The 26,299-nt window shown below is 46.3% G+C and overlaps 3 protein-coding genes across 12 annotated transcripts in view; 1 reads left to right on the top strand and 2 right to left on the bottom strand.

Annotated features, from left to right (window-relative positions):
* The window catches only part of KATNAL2 (katanin catalytic subunit A1 like 2), a 44,278-nt gene extending 39,563 nt beyond the window's left edge, over positions 1-4,715 (top strand). For all 5 annotated transcript variants that reach the window (XM_064439215.1, XM_064439217.1, XM_064439214.1 and 2 more), the window contains 3 exons: positions 1,618-1,780; positions 2,776-2,878; positions 3,218-4,715. In XM_064439215.1, coding sequence (XP_064295285.1) covers positions 1,618-1,780; positions 2,776-2,878; positions 3,218-3,357 — 406 coding nt within the window. In that variant the 3' untranslated portion in view covers positions 3,358-4,715. The remainder of the gene's footprint in view (positions 1-1,617; positions 1,781-2,775; positions 2,879-3,217) is intronic.
* Positions 4,716-4,847: 132 nt separating this feature from the next.
* HDHD2 (haloacid dehalogenase like hydrolase domain containing 2) lies at positions 4,848-18,841 on the bottom strand. 6 transcript variants are annotated; one of them, XM_064439223.1, is made up of 8 exons: positions 18,125-18,373; positions 17,122-17,208; positions 16,197-16,302; positions 13,357-13,565; positions 10,783-10,867; positions 7,397-7,613; positions 6,936-6,999; positions 4,848-6,075 (listed from the first exon to the last, which is right to left on the bottom strand). In XM_064439223.1, the coding sequence occupies exons 3-8, from the start codon at positions 16,295-16,297 to the stop codon at positions 5,972-5,974; spliced, it is 780 nt and encodes a 259-aa protein (XP_064295293.1). In that variant the 5' UTR covers positions 16,298-16,302; positions 17,122-17,208; positions 18,125-18,373; the 3' UTR covers positions 4,848-5,971. The 6 variants fall into 6 exon arrangements, with proteins under 6 accessions (XP_064295293.1, XP_064295291.1, XP_064295295.1 ...); XM_064439221.1 differs by having other exon boundaries at positions 16,197-16,298; XM_064439225.1 differs by lacking the exons at positions 17,122-17,208; positions 18,125-18,373 and adding an exon at positions 18,665-18,841 and having other exon boundaries at positions 16,197-16,298.
* A 2,643-nt stretch (positions 18,842-21,484) lies between these two features.
* Positions 21,485-25,758, bottom strand: IER3IP1 (immediate early response 3 interacting protein 1). Its single transcript, XM_064439227.1, has 3 exons — positions 25,599-25,758; positions 23,874-23,975; positions 21,485-22,981 (listed from the first exon to the last, which is right to left on the bottom strand). Exons 1-3 carry the CDS (start codon positions 25,687-25,689, stop codon positions 22,926-22,928), a joined length of 249 nt encoding a protein of 82 aa, XP_064295297.1. The 5' UTR covers positions 25,690-25,758; the 3' UTR covers positions 21,485-22,925.
* Between the last annotated feature and the right edge of the window lie 541 nt (positions 25,759-26,299).

Raw genomic sequence — 26,299 nt, 5'->3', positions numbered from 1 at the left:
GATGCCCTTTTTGATGCAACCCAGCATCCTGTTGGCCTCCTTGGCCGCAGCAGCCACTGTTCGCTCATGTTGAGCTTTCTGTCCACCAGGACCCCCAGGTCCCTTTCCACAGAGCTGCTCTCCAGCCAGGGGGATCCCAGTCTGTGCTGCACTCCTGGATTATGTTTTCCCAGGTGCATGATCTTACACTTGTCCTTGTTGAACTTCATCAGGTTCTTGCTGGCCCACTCCTCCAGCCTCTCCAGGTCTCCCTGCAGAGCAGCTCTCCCTTCTGGAGTGTCTACTTCCCCACCCAACTTGGTGTCATCTGCAAACTTCATCAGGCTACACTTGATGCCATTGTCCAGATCACTTTTGAAGTGTCTCTGTGATCCCAGTCCTCCCAACAGCTGGCTCCTCTTCTCAGCTGACAAGGGTGGAAATGGTGCTTATAGCTCCTGTTTTTCAGTCTGCACAAGACACATTGAAGTGAGTTTCCCCTTGATGAGAGTTTCTCAGCAGGTATGAGAACTGAATTATATTTTAAACTGAAATAACAAGTCTGTGACTGAATGGGGTCCGCAGAGAAAGATTGGTACAGTACTTGGAAGGATAATAGCTCAGAGCAGCTTCTGGAAAGGTACAGAGACTTAGGAGTGAGTAAATATTTTGTTGCAGCTATTTCTTCTTGAAAACTGTATGGATGACTGGGGTACTTGTAGACCGTTCCCATTACACAAGTGACAAGGGATGAACTGGAGTAGGAATTTGTATTCAGTAGTTTGGTTGTGTCACCACTAGATGTGGAAGACTGAAAAACACTTGGGGGAAAAATGAGATTAAAATGAAGTGTTTGGATGCATGTCTGAGAGGAGCTGATGTGCTGGGTGTAGCAGGACTCCTGGCACTTGACAGCATCGGTGGCGCTGGCAAGAAGGACTATTTCTAGATGGTGAAGAAAGGAACAGAAAGAAACATTCATTCTTCTTTTAAGATTCCTTTGTGCATCACAAGCAAGTAAATAATGAAGAGTAATCCCAATCTTTTGTGCTTTACCTTTTTTTTTTAGGCAGAACACCTTTATCAGTGTTGATGTTGGCAGCATCGTGGTTTTTGGCTCACGGACATGTTTATCCAGCCTGTCCACCCTTCACATGATCCTTTGTGGCTGTGTTATTTATAATCTGTATTGCAGGAGCAGTCCCAGATCGGCATCTTGTTCTGCCATAAACACGGGCCTTGCATCCAAGACCTTCAGTCTGTAGTTTATACCTACAAAGCATCCCTTACAAAGTAGCAATTAATTAGTCCTGACAGTGCCCTAGACAATTTGTAGTGTGTTCTTAATAGCAAAGGGAGAGGTTATTGCTGATGAGACATGCTGCAGATGAGTATCAGAGCCAGGGAAGATAACTACAACTCTGACTCTTATTGTCAAGCCTCATTGTCACAAGCCAGCTTATCACTAACATACTGAACAGGAATACACTGGATAATTAATCCTTTCTTTTTCTACCCCCCAAAATTAGTTACAGGTGGGGTTGAAAAATGTCAGTCCTGCAGCGAGGAGATTGCTGTCAAAGCCGTGTCTCCACAACGAGACGTGCCGAGACAATTCCTCTCCTCCCTTCCTTGCAGGGAGTTGGATTCTGCCATGCTGCGGCGGCTGGAGAAGAGGATTTTGGTTGACCTCCCAAGTAAAGAGGCACGGCAGGTGATGATCCAGCACTGGCTGCCCTCTCTGAGCAACAGCGGAGGAGTAGAGCTGAGAACGGATCTGGACTACAGCTTGCTGGGCCAGGTGAGACAGCAGTGCAGCAGGGACAGTGCCCACTCAGTGCTTGAGGTCTTTCTGGGTGGGAACCACAAGCACTGGAGACATCCATCACCCGCAGCGGTGGCGTTATGATGTGGTGGAAGAGCTCCGCAGCAGGGGCTTGGGACAGCACCTCTGTCTACAGCAACTGCGACATCCAGAGCTGGGGGAAGGACCTCCGCTCAGTTTGAGGCTCCAGACAAAGGGAAACCAGCGAGACATGGGGGCTGAGCGTTTCACAGGCACGTACCCAGCTGTGGAAATCACTCTTTGCTCTGCTTGCAAAGGGTATATTCTGATCTTCTCTGTTGGGCCAGCTTTTCAGCCTTAAATACAGGGAGACTTGCAGCAACAGTATATTTTATCACTCGTCTCACCAGGCTGGGAGCACTTGCAATTCATCGGGGTAATGAACAGTTAATTGTGTAGGGAAGGTTTGTCACAGCTCCACTGCTGCAGGAGAAAAGAGCATGTTGACAGTGAAGAGATTCACTAGATACCCAGGCTTTCTTCACTTAGCCCTTTGTCACATCCTAAATTCTTTGAAAGTATCTTACAGCTTACCCTGTTGGCCCTTTTTACATCTGTTCACAGAGGCAATACTGCTCAGTTTCTGTTTCATAAATGTCAATGGGGAAATATAGTTATTTTATTAACAGGAAAGCTAGGAACAGATACAGAAAGATGAGTCTTATTTGACCTACAGAAAATTGCCCCTTCGAAAGAAAATGCCCAGTATTTTCCTTGCTCCTACAAGATACCCTGGACATTCAAACTAAGAACAAGCAGCATAATGTTGAGGGGAGGGGACACATAGAAATATACGTGTGTGTGTGTGTAGATATACACATATATTTCAGACAGGAATGGACTTTACAAATATTTTACATATATATATAAACTCTACATCCTTGTAAATGCCATTCCTGCGCGCTTTGTAAGCCTGTAAGCTGTGATCTATCATTCTGATCCCATCACAGGAAACAGACGGGTACTCCGGCTCAGACATAAAACTCGTGTGCAAGGAAGCAGCCATGAGACCAGTGAGGAAAATTTTCGATGCTCTTGAAAATCATCAGCCAGGTACCACAGCTCTGAGTAGGGAATGTGATCTGGGAAATGCTGATCTACTGCTGTAACTCCAGAAATTCTAATGTCAACCCCAGCAGGTGGAGCTCTGTTATCTGCTTAGAAGTTTTAAATAGTACCTTTCTAAAACAACTACCTAAGGTAAACATTTCTGAAAATCAGGCCTTTTTTTAAAGCTGTCGGTGTCTGTGCTCTGTGCACAAATACATTTTTTTCTTCATCTCACTATGTTTATTCTGTTGTTTTCATATATTCAGCGTTGCATTAGGCAGGGACATAAAATAATGTCTTTCAGTAATAATAACAGCATTTAATCAATTATCTTCTCCTTAGGTAACAGTAACTTACCCGTGATCCGCTTGGACACGATCACCACAGCAGATTTCCTGGATGTGATTGCCCACACCAAGCCATCAGCAAAGAACCTAAGCCAGAAGTACACAGCTTGGCAGAGAGAATTTGAGTCAGTTTGAAATCGAAAACCCTGAAAGACTGAAAACTTCCAAGATTTTTGCTTTCCAGAATGGCATCACCTTGCTTCCAAAGAATTGAGTGGTGATGGGGAAGGAAGCGCTGTTGTTTCCAGGGGAGATCTTCACTTTCAAAATGTAATGGGTGTGTGGCGGGGGTGTGTGTGTGTGTGTGTGTTTTTTGGTTATTTTTATTAGCCATTTTCAATGACCACTCAAAAAACATACTTTATGGAAATAATGTAATCGCAGATACTATGTAATGAAGACTCCAGCCTTAATTTTATGTATAGAGACTTAAAAGACTGCTTGCTTCTCAGTCCTTTTTCATGACCATTATTTACAGGTTTGGGGTGGAAGATCTGAAGCAGAAAGCTTGTTAAAAAACAGATCAGTGTAATTCCCCCTTTCTGAGACTCACTAAAGCATCACAATCAGCATAGCTTTACCATCAGAGACCCGCACCCTTTTTAATGAAACATAAGTGACTGCTTTGAATGACATTCAGAAGCTTTGCTGTGCTTCATAGACCAAGACATTGTTTTTGGCTGACATCAACATCTTGATGTGCCACCTGTATTAACTTGCCTGTTGGTTCTGGGTATTTCCAAGGTGGGAAAGGCAATGAATTAGAGGAACTTGGAGACACTGTAGAAAATCAGCACATTTAGGCTTATCTAACTAGAAACTGGATTGGTGATTACCCACTGGTTCCCAGCCAGCCATAAAACGCTAAGAGCGAGACTTTGCAGCGCAGCAGTAAATACTAGCCAAGTTGGAGGCTTTTCTGCTTATAAACGCAGCCAGGTAACCAGTCAGGACTGCCACACCTCCCTTCACCTTTTCATTAGGAATTCTAATCAGTCATGTTTTCAGGCTCTCGGGTCTCATGGCTGCCACCCTCTTGCCTGGCAAGAGAGTTACCCTCTCTGCCGTTCTCCCAGTGTTCTTGCATCAGCTTCTGTACAGCTGCTCTTGTAAGACATACCACAGGCTTGCATGCTTTCCAGTACGCTCCGGGACCTCTAAAGCACCGACAGTCTCTTTACTGTTCTAGCATCACTCACGTTGTCAGAAGTCTTTATGGGGAATGTCTTCACAGGTTTTTTGCTTATAGATCTCTCGCCTCCTGAACCTGACTGACTGTGGGCCAAAGAGCTCCCTGACATACTCCAAGCAGGAACCAACACAGGTTCAGAATTGTTGGTGTGGAAAAGAGGTGTGTGGATTTATTCAAAAGCATAGGTTACAACTTCTGAGGGCGTGCAAACAGTATCTAAAGATGGCCTTTGTTCCCGGCGGGGGGCAGTTATTGCTTCCTGTATGTCCACGGCCGAGTCTCCTCCACCCATACATTCTGTGTCAGGCAGAGATGAAATCTCAACACAAGTAACCACCCACCAAGTGAGACTGCAGACAGACAGGTCTTTCATGTGAGAAGAGCTTCCCATTCATTCATCACGATGATTTTTTTCTTAACAAGAACAAGCATGGCTCGTTAACACGAAACTATATTTTCAATAAGGTTAATACTCCAGTAATGTATAATTACAATCTAATAATTTAACACTCCGGAGCACTGTAAAACAACTGTAAAGGACTTTGATGACTACAGTTCGCAAATGGACCAGAAAAACTATTTGCTGTCATTACAAAGTTGGTTCATATCAGTGGATTTAGTGCATAGGAAAAGCACTGCCTGCTACAGAATTAAATTTCATTTTACAGCTCTACTAACCAACTGGGTAAGAACTGGAATCTGTCCCCATGGCTTGCGAAGGATTTTTCCCGTAACATTAAAAAGAAACAAAAAAAGCGCCCAACAATAGTGAAATTTTGCAACTGTAGCATTAATAGGACCCCGTTGAAGTCTAATTTCAAAAATTCAGTCTCTAAGGCATTTCATACCAGATTTTTGTTTCCATACCATTCTTTTTAATAACAGCATCTAATTAAAACATCTGTAAAATGCTGACAGTTTTAATTTTATGGAAAATTTGAAAAACAAAACCCAGGCTCTGTTCTAAAGAGAGGAAAGATTTCAACGGTAGTTATTATTAAACAATGGTGATATTTTAATTCAGAAGTCACTTCTAAACATGCCTAATCTCTACCTTTGAATCAGAGCAGAGCACAGGCATACTCACTGACATCACCACAGGCTGACTAAGGCTCTTTTAGTATTTGAGGTTTATTTACTTGAGTATTTCCAGTGTGGGTTTTATTCAGTTTAGCTTATTCAGCACAAGAATGTGATACTTTTCCAGGCAGGGCTTTTCATCAGTTATTTCTCAAAAACTGACACTACACTGAACTCTCTGCTGCGCTCCCTATGTCATTCAGGAAAGCAGCTGTGTCAGTTGTAGCCTTTCTGCCTCACCTGCTGGGTATCCGCAGTCCCTCACTACATCCTCATGGAACTACTACAGCAAAGGGGCTCTGCTGTGCCCGGGCAGGGCCCACACCTATCCTCTGCCCTTTCACAGCTCAACTGGAAGGAGCTCACGGCCGCGTTTCTGATGTAATGCATGCATTGATCCTGTGACCTTAATTTTTCAAGCAAGAGTAAAGGAAATGATGTGAAACAGATGTCTCTTCAAACTAACTATTCCCTTTCTTATACCAGATGCTCCAGGATATATTCCACTGCCTCTGGGAAATTCTCACAGGTTAAGTAAGGCGCCGGATTAATTTTGTTTTCATCTGCTGGTCGATATTTACCTGTAACAGATGGACAAAATGAGGCATTTACCGAGGTCCTCTGAGTATCCTTTTTTCCCCCTGAAAATTACAGCCTCTCTGGATCAGTAACAACTAGACACAGTAGGAGGAATGCCCGTCTGGGGTCCTCCTGCAACAAACATCCCACAAGTCTTCCCTAAACAAATACTGAGCCTTGCTGAAGATTCCTCCAGGGGCGGCTCTGGCTCAAAAATCAGCATTACTTATGCACTGGTTTCACTCCACTCTACTGGTGCTGTTCTTTCTCTGGCTATTCAGATATTCGTGTTGCGGGTTCCTGAAATGTTATCACCTTCCCTTCTGGGTTTTATGAGGAAGAGTAGGATTACTTGCTTTCATTTTCAGCACAATGGACTGTGTGGCATGAGCAGCTGCTGCCTCAGAAAGACCTTGCCCAGTCCACAGTACCATCAATAACACTGGTAATACCTGTCAGTCCCTTAAGGTTCTGCTTCTGTCTGGAGCAAAATTACTTTTATAATTACCAGTGTAATTACTAGGGAACATCACCAGAGTTCCTGAATGATGAGAGGCAGCATTACTCTGACCAATTTTGGCAATCTAGAGATGTCATAGTAACAGTTCTCTCTGTTTTTTGACTAGTGCTTGGGATTTTAGTCATTGGAAAAATTTCACACCTGCAAGACCAGCCACCCCCATTTATTACTTTATATCATCCTGCGATTGGTTTGGGGTCTGTGCTCTAGCCCTGTTGTTGAAATGTTAAATATAATGGCCTGACTAAAACGCAATTTACTGCTTGACAGGCTGCCGTGCTGCAGCTGAGGAAACCCATCTGCTGCATTCACCCCAAAGTGACCGATCCATCGAGCACTTACCGGTTCGTACCAAAATCCCACGCATGCCCGCGTTCTGGGCACCACCAACATCATCCCTGCAGTCCTGGGACAGAACAGGAGATCAGCTGGTTAGTGGTCACAGACACTATTTGTTAAGTTTTTCATGACGTGATCTGCAAAGCAGATCACTAGTAAGATGCTTAAAAGCAGCTACACAGAGTCAAATCTTTTAGATTTAGGATCTGTTCTATTATAGATTTAGAAACTGTTAGACAAACTGTCACAGGAATGCTTTACTACGTGCTTTTTGCCTGATTAAATACTGACTGAAGTAAGAGTACTAATCCCATGGACTAGACGTTAAATCCTGCAAGTTTCAATGGTTCAATTTTCACCGCTTGTTTAATGCCAGTGCTTTTAGAAAGATCAGTTCATGGCAACTAGGAGGCACGACACGCCGGGTTAACAGGCAGGTGAGAAGGTATTTGGTCCCCACGTACATCACCAATCATGATGGCCTCCTCTGGGGCACAGCCAGTCCCCCGCAAAGCCTCAAGGAAGAAGGTTTTCTCCGGCTTCCCCACCACGGTCGCTTTGGTGTCCGTCGCGTATTCCAGCCCAGCTACGAAAGGTCCAGGTCCCAGAGCCAAGCCATCTTTTTTCTTGAAATATCTGGCTTTATGTATAGCTATAAGAGGAGCCCCATCCAAAATCAACCTAAAGAATGAATGAAGAAGGAAATACAAAAATTTTATTAAAAAAAAAAAAAAATTTTTACCACTGAAGGCCTGAACTGGCTTTCACAAAGACCCAAATGACAGTGCAAGCTGGCATTCATTTGGAGAGCTAAATAAAGTTCTTTTCTTTCTTTTCCCCAGAATTTGCTAATAAAACAAATCCCCCAAATAATGAATTTATTATCTTGAGGATTTTAACAGGTAACTTTTAAAAGCCTGTCTACATTTCTCATGCAATTAGGCCCGTTACTCTAAGCAGCCTCACTTTTTGGTGAGAAAGGAGGATTTTTCTTTCCATTAACCCCACCTGATTTACAAAAAAAAAAAAAAAAAAAAAGGCCTTTAAGAAAACAATCAACGTCTTGCTTTGCCCCTTCACTGCCTTTCTGGAGCTCTGCTCAAAGAGGCTGGCTTAGGCGAGTTGTACGCCCTGTGGAGGACGTCTGCTCACCTGCAGAGCAGCCTGGGTACTCCGAGCAGCACATAAATGGCAATATTTCATTTCACTTAATTATTGCAAAACACTTCTACTGAATCAATGCATTCCAAAGCAAGCTCAACAGGAAGAGAGCTGGCACGTGTATCTGTGAGCAGCCAGGTATGTTCACAATAGGAGGATGCCTCTAGGATACAGAAAAATTTAATTTGACAGAGCACCACAACCACTTATATTCAGCAGTTTGCAAGAAAGATCTCACCTGAGAGAATTCTTTCAAATGTGGCATCAAAATCCCACATACACAAAAAGAGAAATTTAGTCTTAGTCATTTCAAATGGTGCCTAGAGAATGGCCTTACTCGTTCTCATTTTGGGACTTGTATTGGGTTAAATTTACCTAATAAAATGTTGGATATCAACCGAGTAGTTGCCTATCAGGTAATGAGTGAGCCTGGGCTCTTCATAGTCAGTGGAGAGGAAAAAGCACTTCTCGGGCACAGTTCAACTGTCCTATTTTAGCCCCACTAAGGGAAAAATGAAAGATGCCTTACAAGCACCTCCCCTCTCCCTCAGGAGCCCAGGTCACCAGCTCAGATACAGGCATCAGCACTGTAGGTATCTGCATTTCATCAGATTCACCTTAAAGTTTTGCTACAAGCAATGCAAATCGAAATTACCTGAGCAGTAAAGGACAAGGAATAAAGTAAGGGACATGGCATAGGGCTCAAGAAGAAGGGAACGCGGCCAGTAGTTAATATTTCCATTAGACCAAACAAAACTGACACCAGCAAAAAGTTTACCCTTAAGAGACGACTGGGGGAATAACCCAGAACAAGTCAGTGAGGTGTTAAGGATGAGGCAGAGCCCATCCTAGGGCCTCTGCCCAGCCTGAAACACAGCACCAGAAAAACACCAGGCAAATCCAGGAGATTCACAGAGGAATTTCTTCAGACCCCTGCAGTGGGCATGGCATGGCCTCGCTTCCCAAGAGGGACATGTATTCAAGGGGGTAGCATCGAGTCCATGTTATGTGAGCATCCTGGCCTCACCACCCAGACATCCCTGGACACAGGATGCTCACAGGAATATTCATGACAGAAATATCAATAAATAAAACTAGGCAAGCACTGGAATACATGATGGGTTTATGTTCAGGCAGTTGTGAAATCAGAGTGCACTCCTAAGCGCGCTGTAAAACTCCACGATCAATGCCATTGGCAACACGCACTAATGAGGCTGCCTGAGAACCAGTTTGGGTCAACACATGTCCTTATGACATAGAACTGGCATGCAGATAACAACAGCACTGCCTTCCGACTCCAAGGAGCTTCCCTAGGATACTGGTGAGCAGTAATTGATACTCCCTCTTTGGATTTAGTGGTTATAAAGGCAGATTAAGGTGCTTGAGATCACGTTTTTTTCAAATCCCAAGGTGAAAAATTGTGTGGTGGCAATCATCCTGTGAGCAAAGAGTAGGAAGGACTCATTGCATGTATCGTAGCACAGGAGGGAGTTATCTGGGGTGTTACAAAATGTCCTCTTCAGCTCTGAGATGGCACTAGAGCTGGTTACCGGCTGCCTGTGGGGTTAGCACTCACGCAGCTGGGACGGGCTGTGCAGGTGGGTGTTCCTTCCACCTGCACAGGTTAGGCCAGGCTTATCAGCTTGGCCTAAACCACTGCAAAGGGACAGTGGGTTCAGAGAGCTCCCAGTGAAATGAAACGGAGGTGCAGCAGGCTCTGGTTGGGCACAGGGGAGGTGGGACACTCAGAGGACTTTCTCTGTGTATTTCACAACAGACAAAAGGCACATCACCAGGGGTAAACTCAGCAACAGGCCCATATTCAAGTCTTCGAAGCTAAAGGTGTTTTTTCAAGTTAAAATCAAGAGTGCTGTGCTGATCTAGAACTGGAGAGGATGCACAGCTATGCATCTCTGCACAAACTACTGCACCTTGACTCCTGTATGACCACAGATAAGATCTATCTGATTTACCCCTTCGCCAACACACAGAAAGAAGAAATTTAGAAATAAGACAGGCTGGATCAGATCCATAATTCATCCAGCCCAGCATATGATCTGGATGAGGGGATCGAGTGCACCCTCAGTGAGTTTGTAGAAGACACCAAGTTGGGCAGGAGTGTTGATCTGCTCGAGGGCAGGAAGGCTCTGCAGAGGGACCTGGACAGGCTGGATCGATGGGCTGAGGCCAGTTGTGTGAGGTTTAACAAGGCCAAGTGCCAGGTCCTGCCCTGGGGTCGCACCAACCCCAGGCAACGCTCCAGGCTGGGGCAGAGGGGCTGGGAAGTGCCCGGCGGAGAAGGCCCTGGGGGTGCTGGCTGACAGCCGGCTGGGCATGAGCCAGCAGTGCCTGGGTGGCCAAGGAGGCCACCAGCCCCTGGGCTTGTGTCAGCCCTGGTGTGGCCAGCAGGAGCCGGGCAGGGATGGGGCCCCTGTGCTGGGCCCTGGGGAGGCCCCACCTCGAGTGCTGGGCTCAGGTTTGGGCTAGTGGACTGCCTGAAGTTCAGGGTTAAGGTCCCAAATCCACCAAGGCTAGTGGCTCTCTCTCTGACATGGAGGAAGACACTGTAATCACACTAAGTAACGCCCTCTTCTTCCGATAGGAGAAGGACTTCCTTGCCTGTGTAGAGGTCCAGAGCCCAGTACAATAGAGCCACCATTCAAAAAGCCACAAGGAAGGACTGACTTACTGAAATGCTCTGTTCATCATCTGATAGTGGAAGTGCTCCGGAGCCAGTCCAACCACCACAGCATTGGGGTCATTGGTGTCTATCCCTGGAAAATCAAAACATGACTCTGAGCGAACAGAATTTGATTGATACTTAACAGTACACAGTCAACAAGTGCAATTAATCACCTTGCAGCAAAAATGAGCATTTTCTGACACAAACACTTCACACAGGATAGCTTGATGTCTTTTAGAAATGAGGAAAGCATCTGTGGAAAAGGTGTTGATCTATCCAGGCTCTGCCATCCTTCACAATGGACACAACTCTGCAGCAGGACAGTCTGAACAGCAACTGTTGAACAGTGATTCTCTCACTGCCTTCACTGAAATGCAGCGGACTGCATGAACCACTTTTTTAACTGAATGGCTTTTTGTTATCTAAGTATCTCTTTCTACATATATTCATCTGCTTTGTAAGACAGTAAAGCAGGAAGGCTAGTGAATTCCATCCAGTTTTACTATTCCCTCTAGTCACAGAAAACCTCACTTAAGGGAAAAAGCCTGACTGTTTTTCTGCATATCAGTCTGGTTTTGATGGCAAAGACGGTACTGCAGCATGACCTAGAAGTTGTTACACTAGATTAGTTTTTACTCTTCTGGAAGGTCTGGTTTTTAATGGGGATTAGTCCCCTCAAGAACAGCTTGCACCTCCTTTGCCCTGCGCTGCTCTGGAGGAGCATGGCTGTTTTTACATGGCAGCGCCACCTCTGAACAGAACCGGCAATTGAAGAGTGGCATCTACAGGAGAAACAGGAGTACCAGAGAGTTTTATTTAGGACAGGTTAAATATCAGCTGCATCCTGCACTTGCTGGGGGTTTTATTCCGCCTTCACACAGCATATTCCCTACACCTTTCCTGGGATAACTAGAGCTCCTGGGTCTCCAGCGAGTGTCATTGCAGCTTGCTGGCTGATGTCTCCTGCCGAGTGTCCTTCAGTTAGCTCAGATGGCAAAATGTACGCTAGGAGATGCCACGTGGATTTGTGGCACCATCCAAAAGCATCTGGGTCCCTTAACCAGGAACAGATTACATTCATCCATCTGTGACAAACTTTATAGAGAGATTAGCCAAGAATAGTTCAATAGCAGCCACTAACAGGAATTTAAAACATTCTCCATTGTACTTTAATGTTTCAAGAGCAGCACTGAGAGAATATGAGCAAAACCACCTGTAGCAAAAAGAAACAATCCATTCCAGATCCAAGCAACACAGAAAATGCCACCAAGGTACTCTGCTGATACCTCTAGCTTTGCCATCTTTTACAAAATTAGCATCAGCTACTGTAAAACTGATGGAAAGATCCCAAATACATGGAGATTAAACTGATTTAACCACCTTTGATGAAATAGCTGCTGCCTCTGCTGCTTCTGACCCAAGAAAGCCTTCCTGAGAATGCAAACACAGAATATTGCTGGGGGCGTATTTCTCTGGGTACGATGTTAGGTGGAACAGATTATCAGGTTTCATTGCTCTCAGAGCCCACAGAGGCTTTTCTCCTGAACACTTATCTTTCTGAAGATTACTGACTAGACTAGGGCACTAAAATTTAACAGGAAATAAACAGGAAATCTAGTCTAGCTCCTAGCAAGATTAGAACCTACTTAAATTACACAGGCATAAGAATTTCAGTTCATAAGGCGAGGGGCAGGGAGCAGTGATAAGCCGTCCATGTTTTTGCTGCCTTGACTTTAGATGAAAGACTGAATATACTATATACAGTTTTCAATTCTGAGTACATTAAAACTGTAGGTATCTTCACTACTCTTGAAACAACAATGTGGTTAAGTCAAGGACTAACTGCCCTAGCTTCAGGCACCTGCCAGACATATCCAATTTATAATATATCATCTTCTACTCCCCTTAGTGATGAGGGAGGGAAATGGGAACATCTGAAAGTAAAACAAGTTTTAACCAGGTCTTTAGAGATTACAATCTCGAGAAGACAGGGCTATGAACCTTCTGTCACCAATTAAGGTATCAAAGTACATGGAGTGAGATCTAAGTGTTCAATACAAGGTAAGTAACAATAACTACCTGGAGATTTTATATTTAATAATAATGTATTAAGAGAGAAACAGCCTCCCACGTGTGCCTACATGCTGGCTTTTCTGCTCTTTATGATTTTGCTCATAACAAACTGAAAATAGCTGTACAACAGCTGAGGGAAACCTGATTGCCAACAAATCAACACATCCTTACTATAAACAAATCAACACTGGTAGGTGCAATAAATCTCCAGTGATCTAGTGATAAGTATTCCTTTTCTTGACACTGGAAATTAATAAAAAGTATCGAGTTTTGCCCCAATTCCTGACTATTTGAAGGCTTTGGCTGCCATTTCCTCAACAAGCTACGACTTCAGGCTGTTTAATGTTAATTTAAAAAGAAGAAAGGACCTTTATGATTCTGGAAAGTTCCACATTTCAGCCTTCATCACGGCTAGTGGTACAAATACGACTGTCATTCTACAAAAGGGAGAGCACTGTGTTTCTTTAGCCATTCAGTAACTTCCATGCTGTTCTCTGACCACCTCACCTGTGAAATCAGGCAGGGCCTTATCGTCCACCAGGAGGAGAGGCCGCACCTGCTTTTGCTCCAGAAGATTTCTGGCTGCTGTCAGAGACGTGAAGATCTCATTTTCCACAATGTCAAATCCCAGTTTTGTCAGCCTCTCCAGCAAGTCTCTCTTGCACTCCTTCGTTGTGTTCGTCACAAATCGAATGGTAACTGGAGCACTGCGCAGCCTGATGGATGAAGAGAAAATGCAAACTGGCCACAGCATCCTTCTGTTTATGTCTTTTTGGGACTGAAAAAGGACCATTTGTCTAAAGGCTGTACATTAAAAGACTGTATATGTCCCAGTATTGTACTGGTGCCACGGAAGAACCAGGAGGTTAACTTGTGTGGACTGGAGGGCAAGGTGAAACAGATGGCAAGAATTACAGCTACCGGAACAAGACCAAGTGTCCCCTGCTTTGCTTCTACCAGGAGAAGTCTGGAGGAAAATGGTGATTCTGAACTCCATCTTCACAGTAGTAGAAAACACATCTATCATCAAAAACAAGTTTGAAAAGCCTTTTAATTCAAACTAGATAATAAATAAACCAGTTCTGTATTCTGGATCAACAGCATCCTGAACCAAAATAAATAAACAAAAGAACCTTGTTGCTAAAATAATATATTGAACTCCACATGCCGGGTGAATTTCACAGCAGCAGTGGCTCATTCAGAGATGCAGGATGCTCCAGGAGCCTCTGTTACCTGCACGGCGACTTTGTGCCAGCTTTTGCAGCCATTTCTCCCTTTACTGAGGAACACCGATATCACAAAAAACCACACTATCGCCCTACACCGACAGTACATGCTACCAAACAGTCAAATAATTTTAAGTGACAATTTTAACAGTGTTCCCTTTAATTATTCCCCCACCATCACTTTCTCTGCTTGTTGCTATAGAAACAAACACTGGCATCACGACTGCATGGAGAACATCACAGTGAAGTTGGTCAACGCTGGAGACTTGCTTGCACCTGCTGCTGCTTCTTTCTCTTGTTTGTTGGATACGCTGACCCTTCACAAGAATTAACTTGTAAAAAAGTCCCCTGGTGGCTAATAAAATAAAAATTAGGGTTTTTTTTCCTGTGGACCTCAATACTGAAAAGTAAAAACAGAATCTATCCATTTGTTCCCTAAGCAAGCTGCATGCCAAGCATTTCAGTGTCTCTTTAGGAAGGACAATGACATGGATTAGCAGAAAAGAGCACGAGAATATATTTTTTTCAAAGCTCTAAGCAAAAAGACCGGTCTGTTCTTGGCCGTGAAATGACACCTGCTGTGACAGCAGGCTGAAGCTGACAAACAGCACCAGACTCCCCCTGAGCCTCACCCCATCCCTAACGCCCTCCCTCGCCAAAGCCAGTCCGGGGCCTGCATGAGCACGCTCAGCAGGAATCAAGCAGAGGACAAAGGAGAATCAGTGCCTTTATAGAACAGATTGTCTTCTGATTCTGCAGAGGCCATTTCTTCTGTCCAGTCTACTGCCTGGAGGTTCAAAGGCGAGCACCAGACAGGGCAGGAACTGAGCCATTCTTGACAATTTCACTGCTTTTATGTGTGTGTGTGTATATATATATATCTACGTGTGGATGTTCAAGAATGCTGGCTCTCACCTGGCGCAAGTTCTCCCTGCAGCATGAAATCCCAGGCAAACAATGTCCAGTGAATGAATGGGTAATGAATGAGCACCCAATGCTTTAGCAGTTTTTACTTCCTTGCAATTTTACATCTTTAGGAGTTAATTATTTCCACAGAATTATTTATGAAAAGAAATTCAGAGTTTCCTAATCCCTCTGTGAAGTTTTCCTCTGAGAGACAGTCCAGCTTTATAAAAATCTAAGCAGCCAATGCAACTCCAGTAAAAATGTCTCACCCTTAATTCAACCCTATTCCTCTCTCCTGATTAATTCTTACTGCCCCAGCATCTTAAGGTGCCCTCCCTCACTCATCATGATATCCTATAACACTTCATGGTTTTCTTCATCCATTGCAAGATGTCCTCTCCAGGAAAACAGTTTCATAACACAGTACAAAGATCCCTGGGGTTGCGTATGCTATCTTGCTGCTGACTCAGCCAGATTAAGTCATTTTACTATGCCTCAGTTTCTTTAGGCACCTTTTAATTAGAATAGAAAGAGGTATTTAACCATCCCGTTTATGAAAGTGTTGGAATTCCTACAAAACATGGGTTGTATTATGTTTCTCAAACTAAAAGACAACTGACGTTGTTTACCTAGAAGAAAAAAAACCTTAAAAATAGTAAAGCAAAGCCTCAGCTGAAAGACCAAAAGGAACGAGAACTCTGCAAATGATGCGTTGCGCACTAGGCCAAGTGATTCTCTCTGTTATTCCACTTTAGCTCTCCACAGACCTAAGGGCTATGACAAACAATCAGGTTCCTGCAGTTAAACAAAGCACCAAGGAACCACTCAGCTGAAGTGACTTTGGTGTACATGGGGTAATTCGGGTTGGCTTAACTACTCTGTACTTTGCCTAAGGCTGTAGTCCCATATGAATTAGCAGAAACACTCTGAATATTGTCTTTTTCTATCTAGAAAAGACTCAGAAAAGATCCAGAGGGTAACTTAGTAAAGCTGCAGGGGCTCAAGTGATACATGGCAACTTTTCAACATCCAGGCTCTTTGCTGGTTTCTCTTGGTATTAATACAAGTTTAAACAAAAGCAGAATTTGGCCGCGTATTTGCTTATCCAGGACAGCATAAAACGGCAGAAGCTTCTGGCCCTTTTACTTAGAGAAGCGTCTTTGTGCAAACAGCGCCGACATAACCTGTCAGAGGAAATCAAAAAAGGTAGCTTGCCTTTTAAGAGCTTCCTGCGCGCCGGGCACAGCTGAGTCTTCAACGTGAAGTGTGCCGCTGAGATCCACCAAGACAGCTTTCAGCGCACGCCGAGCTGCCATCCTTCCTTCCCCAGGGAAAAGGCAAATAAATGAAACAACAAAAAACTGGTTAGCAGACAATGGATAATAAAAATAAGGAACTCAGTTAAGCGCCTCATTTGTGCCAAGCCCGGTATTACTCAGAACATTACTCGCAGTATTAAATGGGCCCCTTTAGACAGAGAAATAAAAGGCAGTGTTTAAAAAAATACATAATTGATGGGGTGGTATTTTCCCAAAGACTCTATATATGGAAATCAGGTGCTATTTGTTTCTTAAGTGCCTTTATTTGTGTGTGTCAAAAAATTCTCTAAACAACTAAGACTGGTGGGAAGAGGATCATTAGGTCTGGTATTGCTGGTTCAAGGCCTCAGCAAGCACATTTCAGCAAGTCCCACCGACACCAATGGCCCCGTTCAAGTTAAAATAAACACAATACTACTAAGTGATGATACAGTGCTCCGACTATAAAGCTCAAAAAGCTCTGCAAAAGTGGATATTGCTAATTTTATTTTTGTAAGCGAGATCTACAGTGATCCAGCCCACACAGTTCAGGTGGCCTAACTCTTAGGTTATTTGGGGTCAGCTGCCTGTGTGCCAGCATGGATTTAGCCTGGAAGCTCTCGGGGGTCAAGGATATTCAGCAGCCCGAAGGGTTACTTCTGTCCTCTTGCAAAGTGGTCAAGCGTTTTTTCTATAGCAAGGTTCTGTGTCACACAAAAGGAGACTGCCCAAAACAGAAGTCACCATTCAAAGGGTGAAGGCACCGGGGAGGAAAATGGTGAGGTCATGTGCGAGTCATCTGGCTTAAAAAGCTGTCTTCAGAAAGCAGTAATTCTCCTTACATGTGCTGCAAGTGCTGTATTTTGCTCCACAAGCCAGTTTGCTGAGCTATTTCTTAACGAATGTCCAATATGGAACCTTTTCTCCTGCTGTGAGAGAGTAACGACTACCAGATCCGTCATCACCAGCAAGTCATCGCGGTTCTACGCTGAGCCCTTCTGGTTACGGACAGAATATGTAACATGTATGTAGTTTTAAAAAACATGCAGGGTGGTCAACACCGTGATTAGAATCTGCCATAAATTTAATTTTCTATTAGGACAGTTTTATCTTTGCAGACAGTTTTATCAGTGACCAAGATCACATAAACTTGATGTCTCAGGTACAAGACACTCAGGCAGGAAGCTTTGAGATTCCTCTTTCATTACTCCTGCTGGTTCCCTGCAATAAGATAAAACTGCATAATGGTTATTTGATAGTATGTCCGTTGCTACACAGGCCAAGGTTAAAAGTCTATGATAAAGAACTGATAACAGGACTCCTAAGGGAGTGTCATCAACTGCATGGGGAAGGAGGGCACCAGGTTTCTAAGGCATACTCTCTGAGTAAAATAGTGCAAAGAGCCTGAACAGAATGGAATTTGCATAACTTCACGTTATCTCCACGAGAAAAAACAAAACACTCTTCCCTCAGGCACTTCAACTCTAGCACAGGGAATTTTGAGTGCTAAAAGATTAAAAAAAGGGGACTGAAGAAGGTGCTATTATGAGAATTCTCTAGCCGAGGATGCATGGCCGCAGAGCGACTGCACAGCTAAGGACGGGGACAGAAAATCCTGCATTAGCAGAAATGGGATTTTTTTTTTAATTTATGCCTCTTTTACCCTAGATCTCCGCTGGTTCTCCTACTCACAGCGTATTCAGGTGGTACCGAAGTTATCTGCAGAGCCAGCCTTCAGCACAGCTCATTTTAAGTGTAGAGCTCGCGGCCTAGCAAGGAAGTCCTGAAACAACATCAGCGCCTCGGTTTTCTTAATCGCAGCCCAACACATCGGGGGAACCTCACCTTCGCGCCGGCATTAGAGCCTCAGCAAGGGGATGCAGCCGCACGGTAACTGGGGCTGGTCAGGACATGAGGGACCGTCCAGTTCTGCTCCCACGCGGCCTCTGGCAGCCCAAGCGCCCGTGTCCCCGACAGGGACGCGACAAGGTGCCCGTAACCGACGTGGAAGCGGCTCGTAATGGCAGAAGGGCGCTGGGGCCAGGGCCGCTCCCCCGCCCCACAGCGCCGTCGGGGACGGACGCCCTCCCCTTCCCCCACCATCCCGAAAAGGGCGTGAGAGAACAACCAGCCCCCAACACCACACACACACACACACAAACACACACCCCCCCAAGGAGATGGTACCGCCGCTTTCCGCCGGTTTACACTGGGCAGGTGGGCTGGTCCATTCGCTGGAGGGGGAAGTATCCGAGCTCGGCGGACTCCCCTTTCCCGTGACGCGGATGGTTCCGCCCGCCCGTTCGCGCTCGAAGGCGGCGGGCGGTACCACTCGGAGTAGAGGGGAGAGCAGCCCTGGCGGCAGTTCGCCTCCCCGGGACTAACCTGGCTTCAGCCGCCCCGCCGCCTCCCCCGCGAGCCACCCGCCAACCCCCCGCCAGGCGGGGCCCTCGCCGAGCCGGGGCTGCCCGGCCTAGCGCCGGTGCCCGCCCGGTACAGGCACAGCAGCCGGAGCCGCGGCCAGGCGCGGAACCGCGGCAATGCTCAGGGGCACCCGCAAGGACCGGTGTCCCTGGCGGGGCCCGGCAGTCGTCGGCGGGCAGTGCGGCGGGCAGCCCGCGGCGGGCCTGAGGGACAAAGAGAGCGCGGCTCCGCCTCAGCGGGGAGGCGGGAACGGCCGTCAGCTGCCATTGCAGTGGGGGTGCAGCAGGCACCGACTGGGGCGGGGGGGTTGATCTGCTCGAGGGCAGGAAGGCTCTGCAGGGGAACCGGGACAGGCTGGATCGATGGGCCGAGGCCAACTCTATGAGGTTTAACAAGGCCAAGGGCTGGGTCCTGCCCTTGGGTCGCACCAACCCCAGGCAACGCCCCAGGCCTGGGGCAGAGGGGCTGGGAAGTGCCCGGCGGAGAAGGCCCTGGGGGTGCTGGCTGACAGCCGGCTGGGCATGAGCCAGCAGTGCCCGGGTGGCCAAGGAGGCCACCAGCCCCCGGGCTTGTGTCAGCCCTGGTGTGGCCAGCAGGAGCCGGGCAGGGATGGGGCCCCTGTGCTGGGCCCTGGGGAGGCCCCACCTCGAATGCTGGGCTCAGGTTTGGGCCCCTCGGGACAAGAAGGGCCTTGAGGGGCTGGAGCGTGTCCAGAGAAGGGCAGCGGGGCTGGGGCAGGGTCTGGAGCACAAGTGTGCTGGGGGGCGGCTGAGGGGGCTGGGGGGGTTTAGCCTGGAGAAGAGGGGGCTGAGGGGAGCCCTTCTCGCTCTCCGCAGCTGCCTGAGAGGGGCTGGGGTGAGGGGGGGGCTGGTCTCTGCTCCCAAGTCACCAGGGACAAGATGAGAGGAAACGGCCTCCAGCTGCGTCAGGGGAGGTTTAGGTTGGAGATGAGGGGAAATGTCTTCCCTGCCAGAGGGGTCAGGCCCTGGCACAGGCTGCCCAGAGAGGTGGGGGAGTCACCGTCCCTGGGGGGGTTCAAAGGACGTGCAGATGTGGCCCTGGGGCCATGGTTTAGGGGGCCTGGGGGTGTTTGGTTGGGGGTTAGTCTTGATGGTCCTAGACGTCTTTTCCAACCTTAATGATTCTATGATTTCTGTGATTCTAGGACTTCATAAGAAATTAATTAATCATTTAATCATTAATATATTAATATTAATATTAATTAATCAATTAATTATTCTATACACTCAGTTTTGTATTGTGATAGTATATTAGAAAATCAAAGGTATATGAGGTAATACAATTCAAAATTCATAACCTTGCAACCTAATGTGACATGTCAAGGATAAGTAAAGTGAGTTTGAGATTTCTGTATTTGTGTACAAACCCCTTACCTTCCTCCTCTTCCCTTTGCCTGTTCCTACGCTGTTCAAAACAAAACCTCTAACAGTACAGGTATACAGAACTGATACCTTTTTCCTGTCCGTATTTGCACTGAAGACTATGTGAAGTGTCCCACAGGCTTTATTTTCACCACAGAGTCAGCCCCACAATCTATTGCTGTGAAAGCACCTCCGGTTCACAAATCCTTACTAGAAATGAGCAATTAATCTACACTGGAAAGCCTTAGCCATCACCCTGATCTGTAACATGTTCTGGCTATTGTAATTTCTGTGCCAGGTAGGAGTGATAACGCTCTTTGTGGTGAAGTGACTGCTGGATTGCAGGCTGCTTTGTATATCGAGCTCTTTGCCAGGTGGAAGCTTTTTTGCCTGCTCCTGAAGCACCTGAGCCTGAAGGTGCTTCACCTCGTGTGAACCTAGTCACAGCAGGCACATTCCAGAAGCGCTCAGACCCGCAGGAGGAGATGGCAGCAGCGTAATTCCTCCCTGGCTGTTTCTCTGTACACTCCTTCATTCTCTGCCTGTTTGCTGTCCACCCTTTTGCCCTCATCCCTGCTCATTACCCGGGAGACCTGATCTTCAGCAGCTGCCCCGCTTTGCTTTGTTATTTTGCATCTTGCCAGGTAAAACATGTCCCAGTTTTGCCTCAAATGCAAGATTCCTGCTGCACAGAACTGCTGCTCACTTTTACTGCATACTCCTAATTGATTTTTAAATCATCTGCCCGCATGCTGTAAGCCATGCGTTGAAACTTCAGCCTTTTTGAAAGGACAGGAAGATAGGGTAAATCACTTTTTACCCATTTTTGAAGCTGCTGCTTGTAATCTCTAGTCCTGGCTTTTATTTTAGGAAGAACTAGTGTTTTAACAGCCAACAGATACAAAAAAGGAAATTATACTCAAGCTGTGCTCATTCTGTACTGCAATCCAATGTCTCAGCAATGGAAACACCTACCATGGGTTTTTAACAAAAATTTTACAGAAATACAGAAAGGCCTGCATACCTTCCCGGTTTCATCTGTTCCACGTACATACTGTCCAGTTTCCATGAAAAACAGAGATAGGAAAATAACTGATCCAGACCGTACCCATGTCACCTCTGAATTACACAAAGATTATCATAAGGAATACTTTATAAATAGATCTACCTGCTTTAAGGACTAGCATGACCCTGCTCTGCCTCAGGCCAGCGTTACCACGGCTCATTAGGTTTGCTACTAAACCAACTACAGCTTCACAGCAGAGAGATGATACTCCCAAGTGCCACGGGAAGGAGAAAAAGGTATTTCATGTAATTCTGTTATCTGGAACAGGGTGAAACTGAGGTTTGAGATACTGCCACTGAACGCAGACAAAAAGCAAGTTATGAAAGAGAGGGCTTAATTTAGAGATTCAGAATTTATTTACAAGTTTTCACTTACAAAAAAAAAAAAGGAAACAACATAAAACTCTCCTGGATATACTCTACTCTGCAAAACACTGCAACTGAAGATTGTTAAATTCATTTACACATATTACAGCTTTATCTTTGTATACAACAGCATATGCTTTAGTCATCGAGACAGAGAGAGGATAAACTAAGCTGTTTTAAACAATGAAAGTGCCAGCCTTCCTTTGGCCTTCCCCACTTTAAAAAAAAAAAAAGAAAAAAAGAAAAACTAAAGCACTTTAGTAAAGGAACAGATGCGAGGCTTCTAACTTTCCTAAAAGTACATGAGAACCAGCCCTCTGCAATTCAGACTTGCTGTGTGACACTGGACCAACCCAGCAGCCTTAACTGAGACAAGATCAGAGCAATTTGCAATATTCTCTGCGACAGAGCTGCGAGATCACACCCACAGCTCCAACCTCAGTAAGCTGCTAAATTAACAAAGGAAGACAGTGGGCGGGGAAAAAAGCAGAGGTAATAGAAGAGGCTGCAAATTCATTATTTTTTAAACAAAGAATTGCATTTGAAAAGAGCGTAGTATTCCCCTCCCACGTTTCCCAAGAAGCTCGGAGCACAAGCGGTTCCCCATTTTCAACACACCAATCACCACGCAAAGTTTAACGTGCATTTTAAGGAGTATAATAATCCTTGACAGAACAGTAACAAATACTAATCACTAACATCATCCGCTAGTCTAAATTAATACAGAGTTGCCCAGCTTTAGGTACAGCTTTTTAGATTTTTCCATAGCAATTGCACCTATTTTCAACTTAATCCCCATCAGCACAGAATGTTATTGATTTTAAAAGACTACCAAGAGAAAAATCCTGTTCTCAATCAAACCGGGAACATTTGACTTCCAGCATGAACTGGGTCAGGGCTTTACCCAGCTAGTTTTGTCTCCCTCAATAACACAACTGTACTTCAATAATTTGTAACACTTTTGCAGAGCCTAACTTGTGTTCTCTTCAACAGGACTGTGGTAGCAACTGCAAAAAAAGAACTGTTGCCTTTCTTAACTTAAAAATAAATTGGGAAGCATACTGGAGGAAATTCATCCCTGAGTAACGAGACATTTAAAAACTGCATCCTACCGACAATCATTGCAATATGTCGCGACGCGTACTCTAACAGTCAACGCTACTAACAGGCAGCAACAGAACTTGTCACAGTCCCATAGATTTGCAGCATTGTTGCATTGATCCCAATATCTTGTTTAATTAAACTGCAAGTGAATGTTAGGAAATAGCATAAATAGAAATAGTGTCTTTATTATTTTAAGCTGAATGTCAAATTGACAGCTAAACCGTGCTGGATCCCAGAAAACTCAGAGCAGAGGTGGTTAGCAACCTGCTTCTTTGGATGTCCAAAAGATTTCGCAACGGGTATCTTCAACCGAACAACAGGAGGAGAATGATTGTAACGGAGTTCACTGCTATTAATGGCACTGTAGGAGAGAAAAACAGAAGAGCAACTTTGAAAATTTTCTTCTGCACACCACAGAGTGACAGAACTTCCTGTTATCTTGGGAGGCTACTTTTTAAGGAGGAAAATCTATCAAAATCTTTTTTAAAACATTTTTAAAAACTAAAAAATTTTTAAAACCACATTGAGTTTTCTTATGCGAAGATCAGGATTAGTAGAAGGAGACAGGATCAAAGCCTAGGACACTAAAAATCAGGAAGCAACAGCATAAATATTTTTATATGGCCCATTATAACTTTGACTCAAACAATCCTTTCTCCAAATGAAACAAAACCACCTCAAAGTCAGTTTTCACACTCAGCTTTGCCACGATTTAGAAGAAACTGTATCAGTTTTTACTCTGGCGTGGGCAAGACAGGTAAGATTTGTTACCTCCTCTTTATCATCACCTATGAAAGGGACTTTTGGTGTGCTTTATAGCGAAAAATTACTACTAACTTAAAAAAAAGACTTTTTTTTTTTTCTCCCATCCTTTGTGGTGCGTAAACCTGGCTTGCCTTTAAGAATCACAGGAATTACATTTCCCTCACCAGGTACTTCACATAAAATTGAATTTAGCCAAGGTGAAGCTAACTGCACGCTCTGATTGATCACCGAGCTTCCCCCCAGCTCCCAAACTCCAAGGAAAGACAAGATGCAGCAGCAGCGGTGCCACAAGCCAGAGTCAGGGAATGTTTCACGCTTTATCAAACCCTCCTATGCAGAGTCCGCACGTGAGGGAAGGGCGGGTTGGAAATGACGAGCAGAAATAGCAGCTCTCTGGTAAAAAAGTCAAAGCGCCGCGATTATTTTCTTAAAGCAGAGAAGCAAAACTTTACGGACAAGAACGTTTAAACAAAAGATCATCACCTTACCTCTCATAACGGTCCGTACAGATCGGATAAGGTTCGTTAGCTGTGCCTTAATTCCTGGTTCCTCTCCAAATCCTCCAATCCCTTGATCACTTCCCCAGCCAACTGCGTCATATAAAAACATGTCAGGAAAGACACCCACAACCACGCGACAAACGCTATCAGCGATATTACCGAGCGACCAGCCTCGAATATCTTTACGTTCATCACCACCTACAAACTACAGACCAATCCGCTTTATTTCAAGATCAGATTTTAAAACAGGATAAAGAAACTATTCAACTTTTAATGAATGCATCCATAATGACAGATCAACGTTTCTGCAAAGGAAACCTGGACCTTTATAACATGCTACTATCCCCTGCGTGCCAGGGGAACAAATCAGTTTATGTGGACTTCAAAAAAAAGCACCACCCGCAGGAATAAAACCAAACAAACTAGATCTGTTCACTGCCCTTTACCAGGAGATAAAAAAGCAAGTAAGTGTTGGGTATGAAGCGATGCTTCAGCACTGAGAAACCAGCTGCAGGATAGGAAGCTCTCAGTGCAGATTCCAAATCCGGATGATTTTTTTTTAACCACTACTGAAAAAAAAAAGGGATTTGGAAACTTTGGAGGGCCACAGAAGTACTGCGGGTTTACAGAGCCCTTCAAGGGAGAAAACCCCTTCCCTGCCCACTGCGGGGCGGCAAAGAGCATGGTCCCAGCGACAGGAGCAGGAATTTTCGAGTCCTGACCCCCTGGGGGACAAGCAGAGTGGAGAAGGGAGCAGCTGGAAGTACGGGAAGCCGCACTGTGCAACCTGCGAGTTCCTTTTCTCCAGGAACAACTTCCGAGGGATTTTTTGCCTCTTTTTTGTCACCCTCGCTCTGCTGGCACCGGGCTGGGGGAGGTTGGTGACTCCTCTCCCAGTCCGGTGAGCCTGGAGTTACTCCCAAGCCTCCTGGGGCCAACAAGTGGCTTGACCCACCCTGTTAGCCCTCAGACCTCCCTTTTCCTCGAGCTGCTGCTCGTCAGGAAAGCAAAAGAAAACCCCAAACCCAAACCAAGCAGGTCCCTCGCAGTGAATCCTCCCAGAGACCAGGAGGAAGGGATAACTATCCACACCCCTGCCAAAATTCCAGGCTCAGTCTGGCTTGGAGAAGGTGGGACTTTCTGGATCAGGAAATTGGGAAACCTTGGATGTCGATTATTTTTCTGGGGCTTTGTAGATCTTTGCGTCGGTGGATTTTGGTTTTTGTGGTGGCTTTTCTGTGTTTTGCTTTCTTTTAAAGGAGGAGGACGCCCAACCTCGGGGACCTTCCTTCAGCACCGCCGAAGCCTGCAAAGGCTGGGAAGGAAGCGCTCTCTCGTCGAAAAAAGGCACAAGATGAAAGACACCACCTCACGCCATCGCCACACCCTGACAGGCGGCGCAAACGGGGATGAACCAGTGGAAAGGGACAAAAAGAGGGAATTATGGAAAAAAAAAGGGACAAAGCAATGGCAGGAGGGACATCAGCCGCACCTCAGGCCCCAGAACCCCGAGGCGGCTCCCGGCAGGGGATGTTCGGGGCGAGGCGGCGGGAGGGCTGCAGCGCCGGGCCCCCGGAGGCCCGGCGGGTCAGGAGGGAACTTCCTCCCTTTGCCAGGCCTCCATTCCTCCTCCTCTTCCTCCTCCCTCGGCCGGGCCGGGCCGGGCCGGCGGGCCCGCTCCCCCCCACTCCCCGTCTCTCGGTGTTGGCTCACCGTGGCGGAGGAAGCGCTCCTCATGCAGCACAGCCACGGCGTTGACGATGAGGAGGACGGCCTGCAGCAGCGAGTAGAGACTGAAGGCCATGGCGCGGTACGCCGCTGGGGCGGGACCCGCCGCCGGAGAGGGACGTGGCGGGGCGGGACCGGAGGCGTGGTCTGGGCGGGGGGAGGGCGGGACGGGGGCGAGGCCTCTGCCTCTTCTTTTACCGCCACGGTCGCCGGGTCCCCGCTGAGGGCGCGCAACCCCAGGCATGCGCAGAGCCCGCCCTCGCCCGTGGGCAGCCTTGCGCGCCGCTTGGCATCTACCGGGACGATAGCAAAGCCTGTGACACTGTCTCCCACAGCCCCCTCCCAGAGCAGCTGGCGGCTCATGGCTTAGACAGGTGGACTCTTTGCTGGGTAAAGTCTGGCTGGATGGCCGAGCCCCGAGAGTTGTGGTGAACGGAGCCAAATCCAGTCGGAGGCTGGTCACAAGTGGGGCTCCCCAGGGCTCAGTGTTGGGACCAGTCCTGTTTAATATCTTTATCAATGATCTGGATGAGGGGATCGAGTGCGCCCTCAGGGAGTTTGTAGGAGACACCAAGTTGGGCAGTACTGTGATCTGCTCGAGGGCAGGAAGGCTCTGCAGAGGGACCTGGACAGGCTGGATCGATGGGCCGAGGCCAACTCTATGAGGTTTAGCAAGGCCAAGTGCC

The sequence above is a fragment of the Phalacrocorax carbo genome, chromosome Z, assembly GCF_963921805.1.
Source record: "Phalacrocorax carbo chromosome Z, bPhaCar2.1, whole genome shotgun sequence".
In the NCBI taxonomy this organism is placed as follows: domain Eukaryota; kingdom Metazoa; phylum Chordata; class Aves; order Suliformes; family Phalacrocoracidae; genus Phalacrocorax; species Phalacrocorax carbo.
This window is presented reverse-complemented; position numbering and strand designations above follow the sequence as displayed.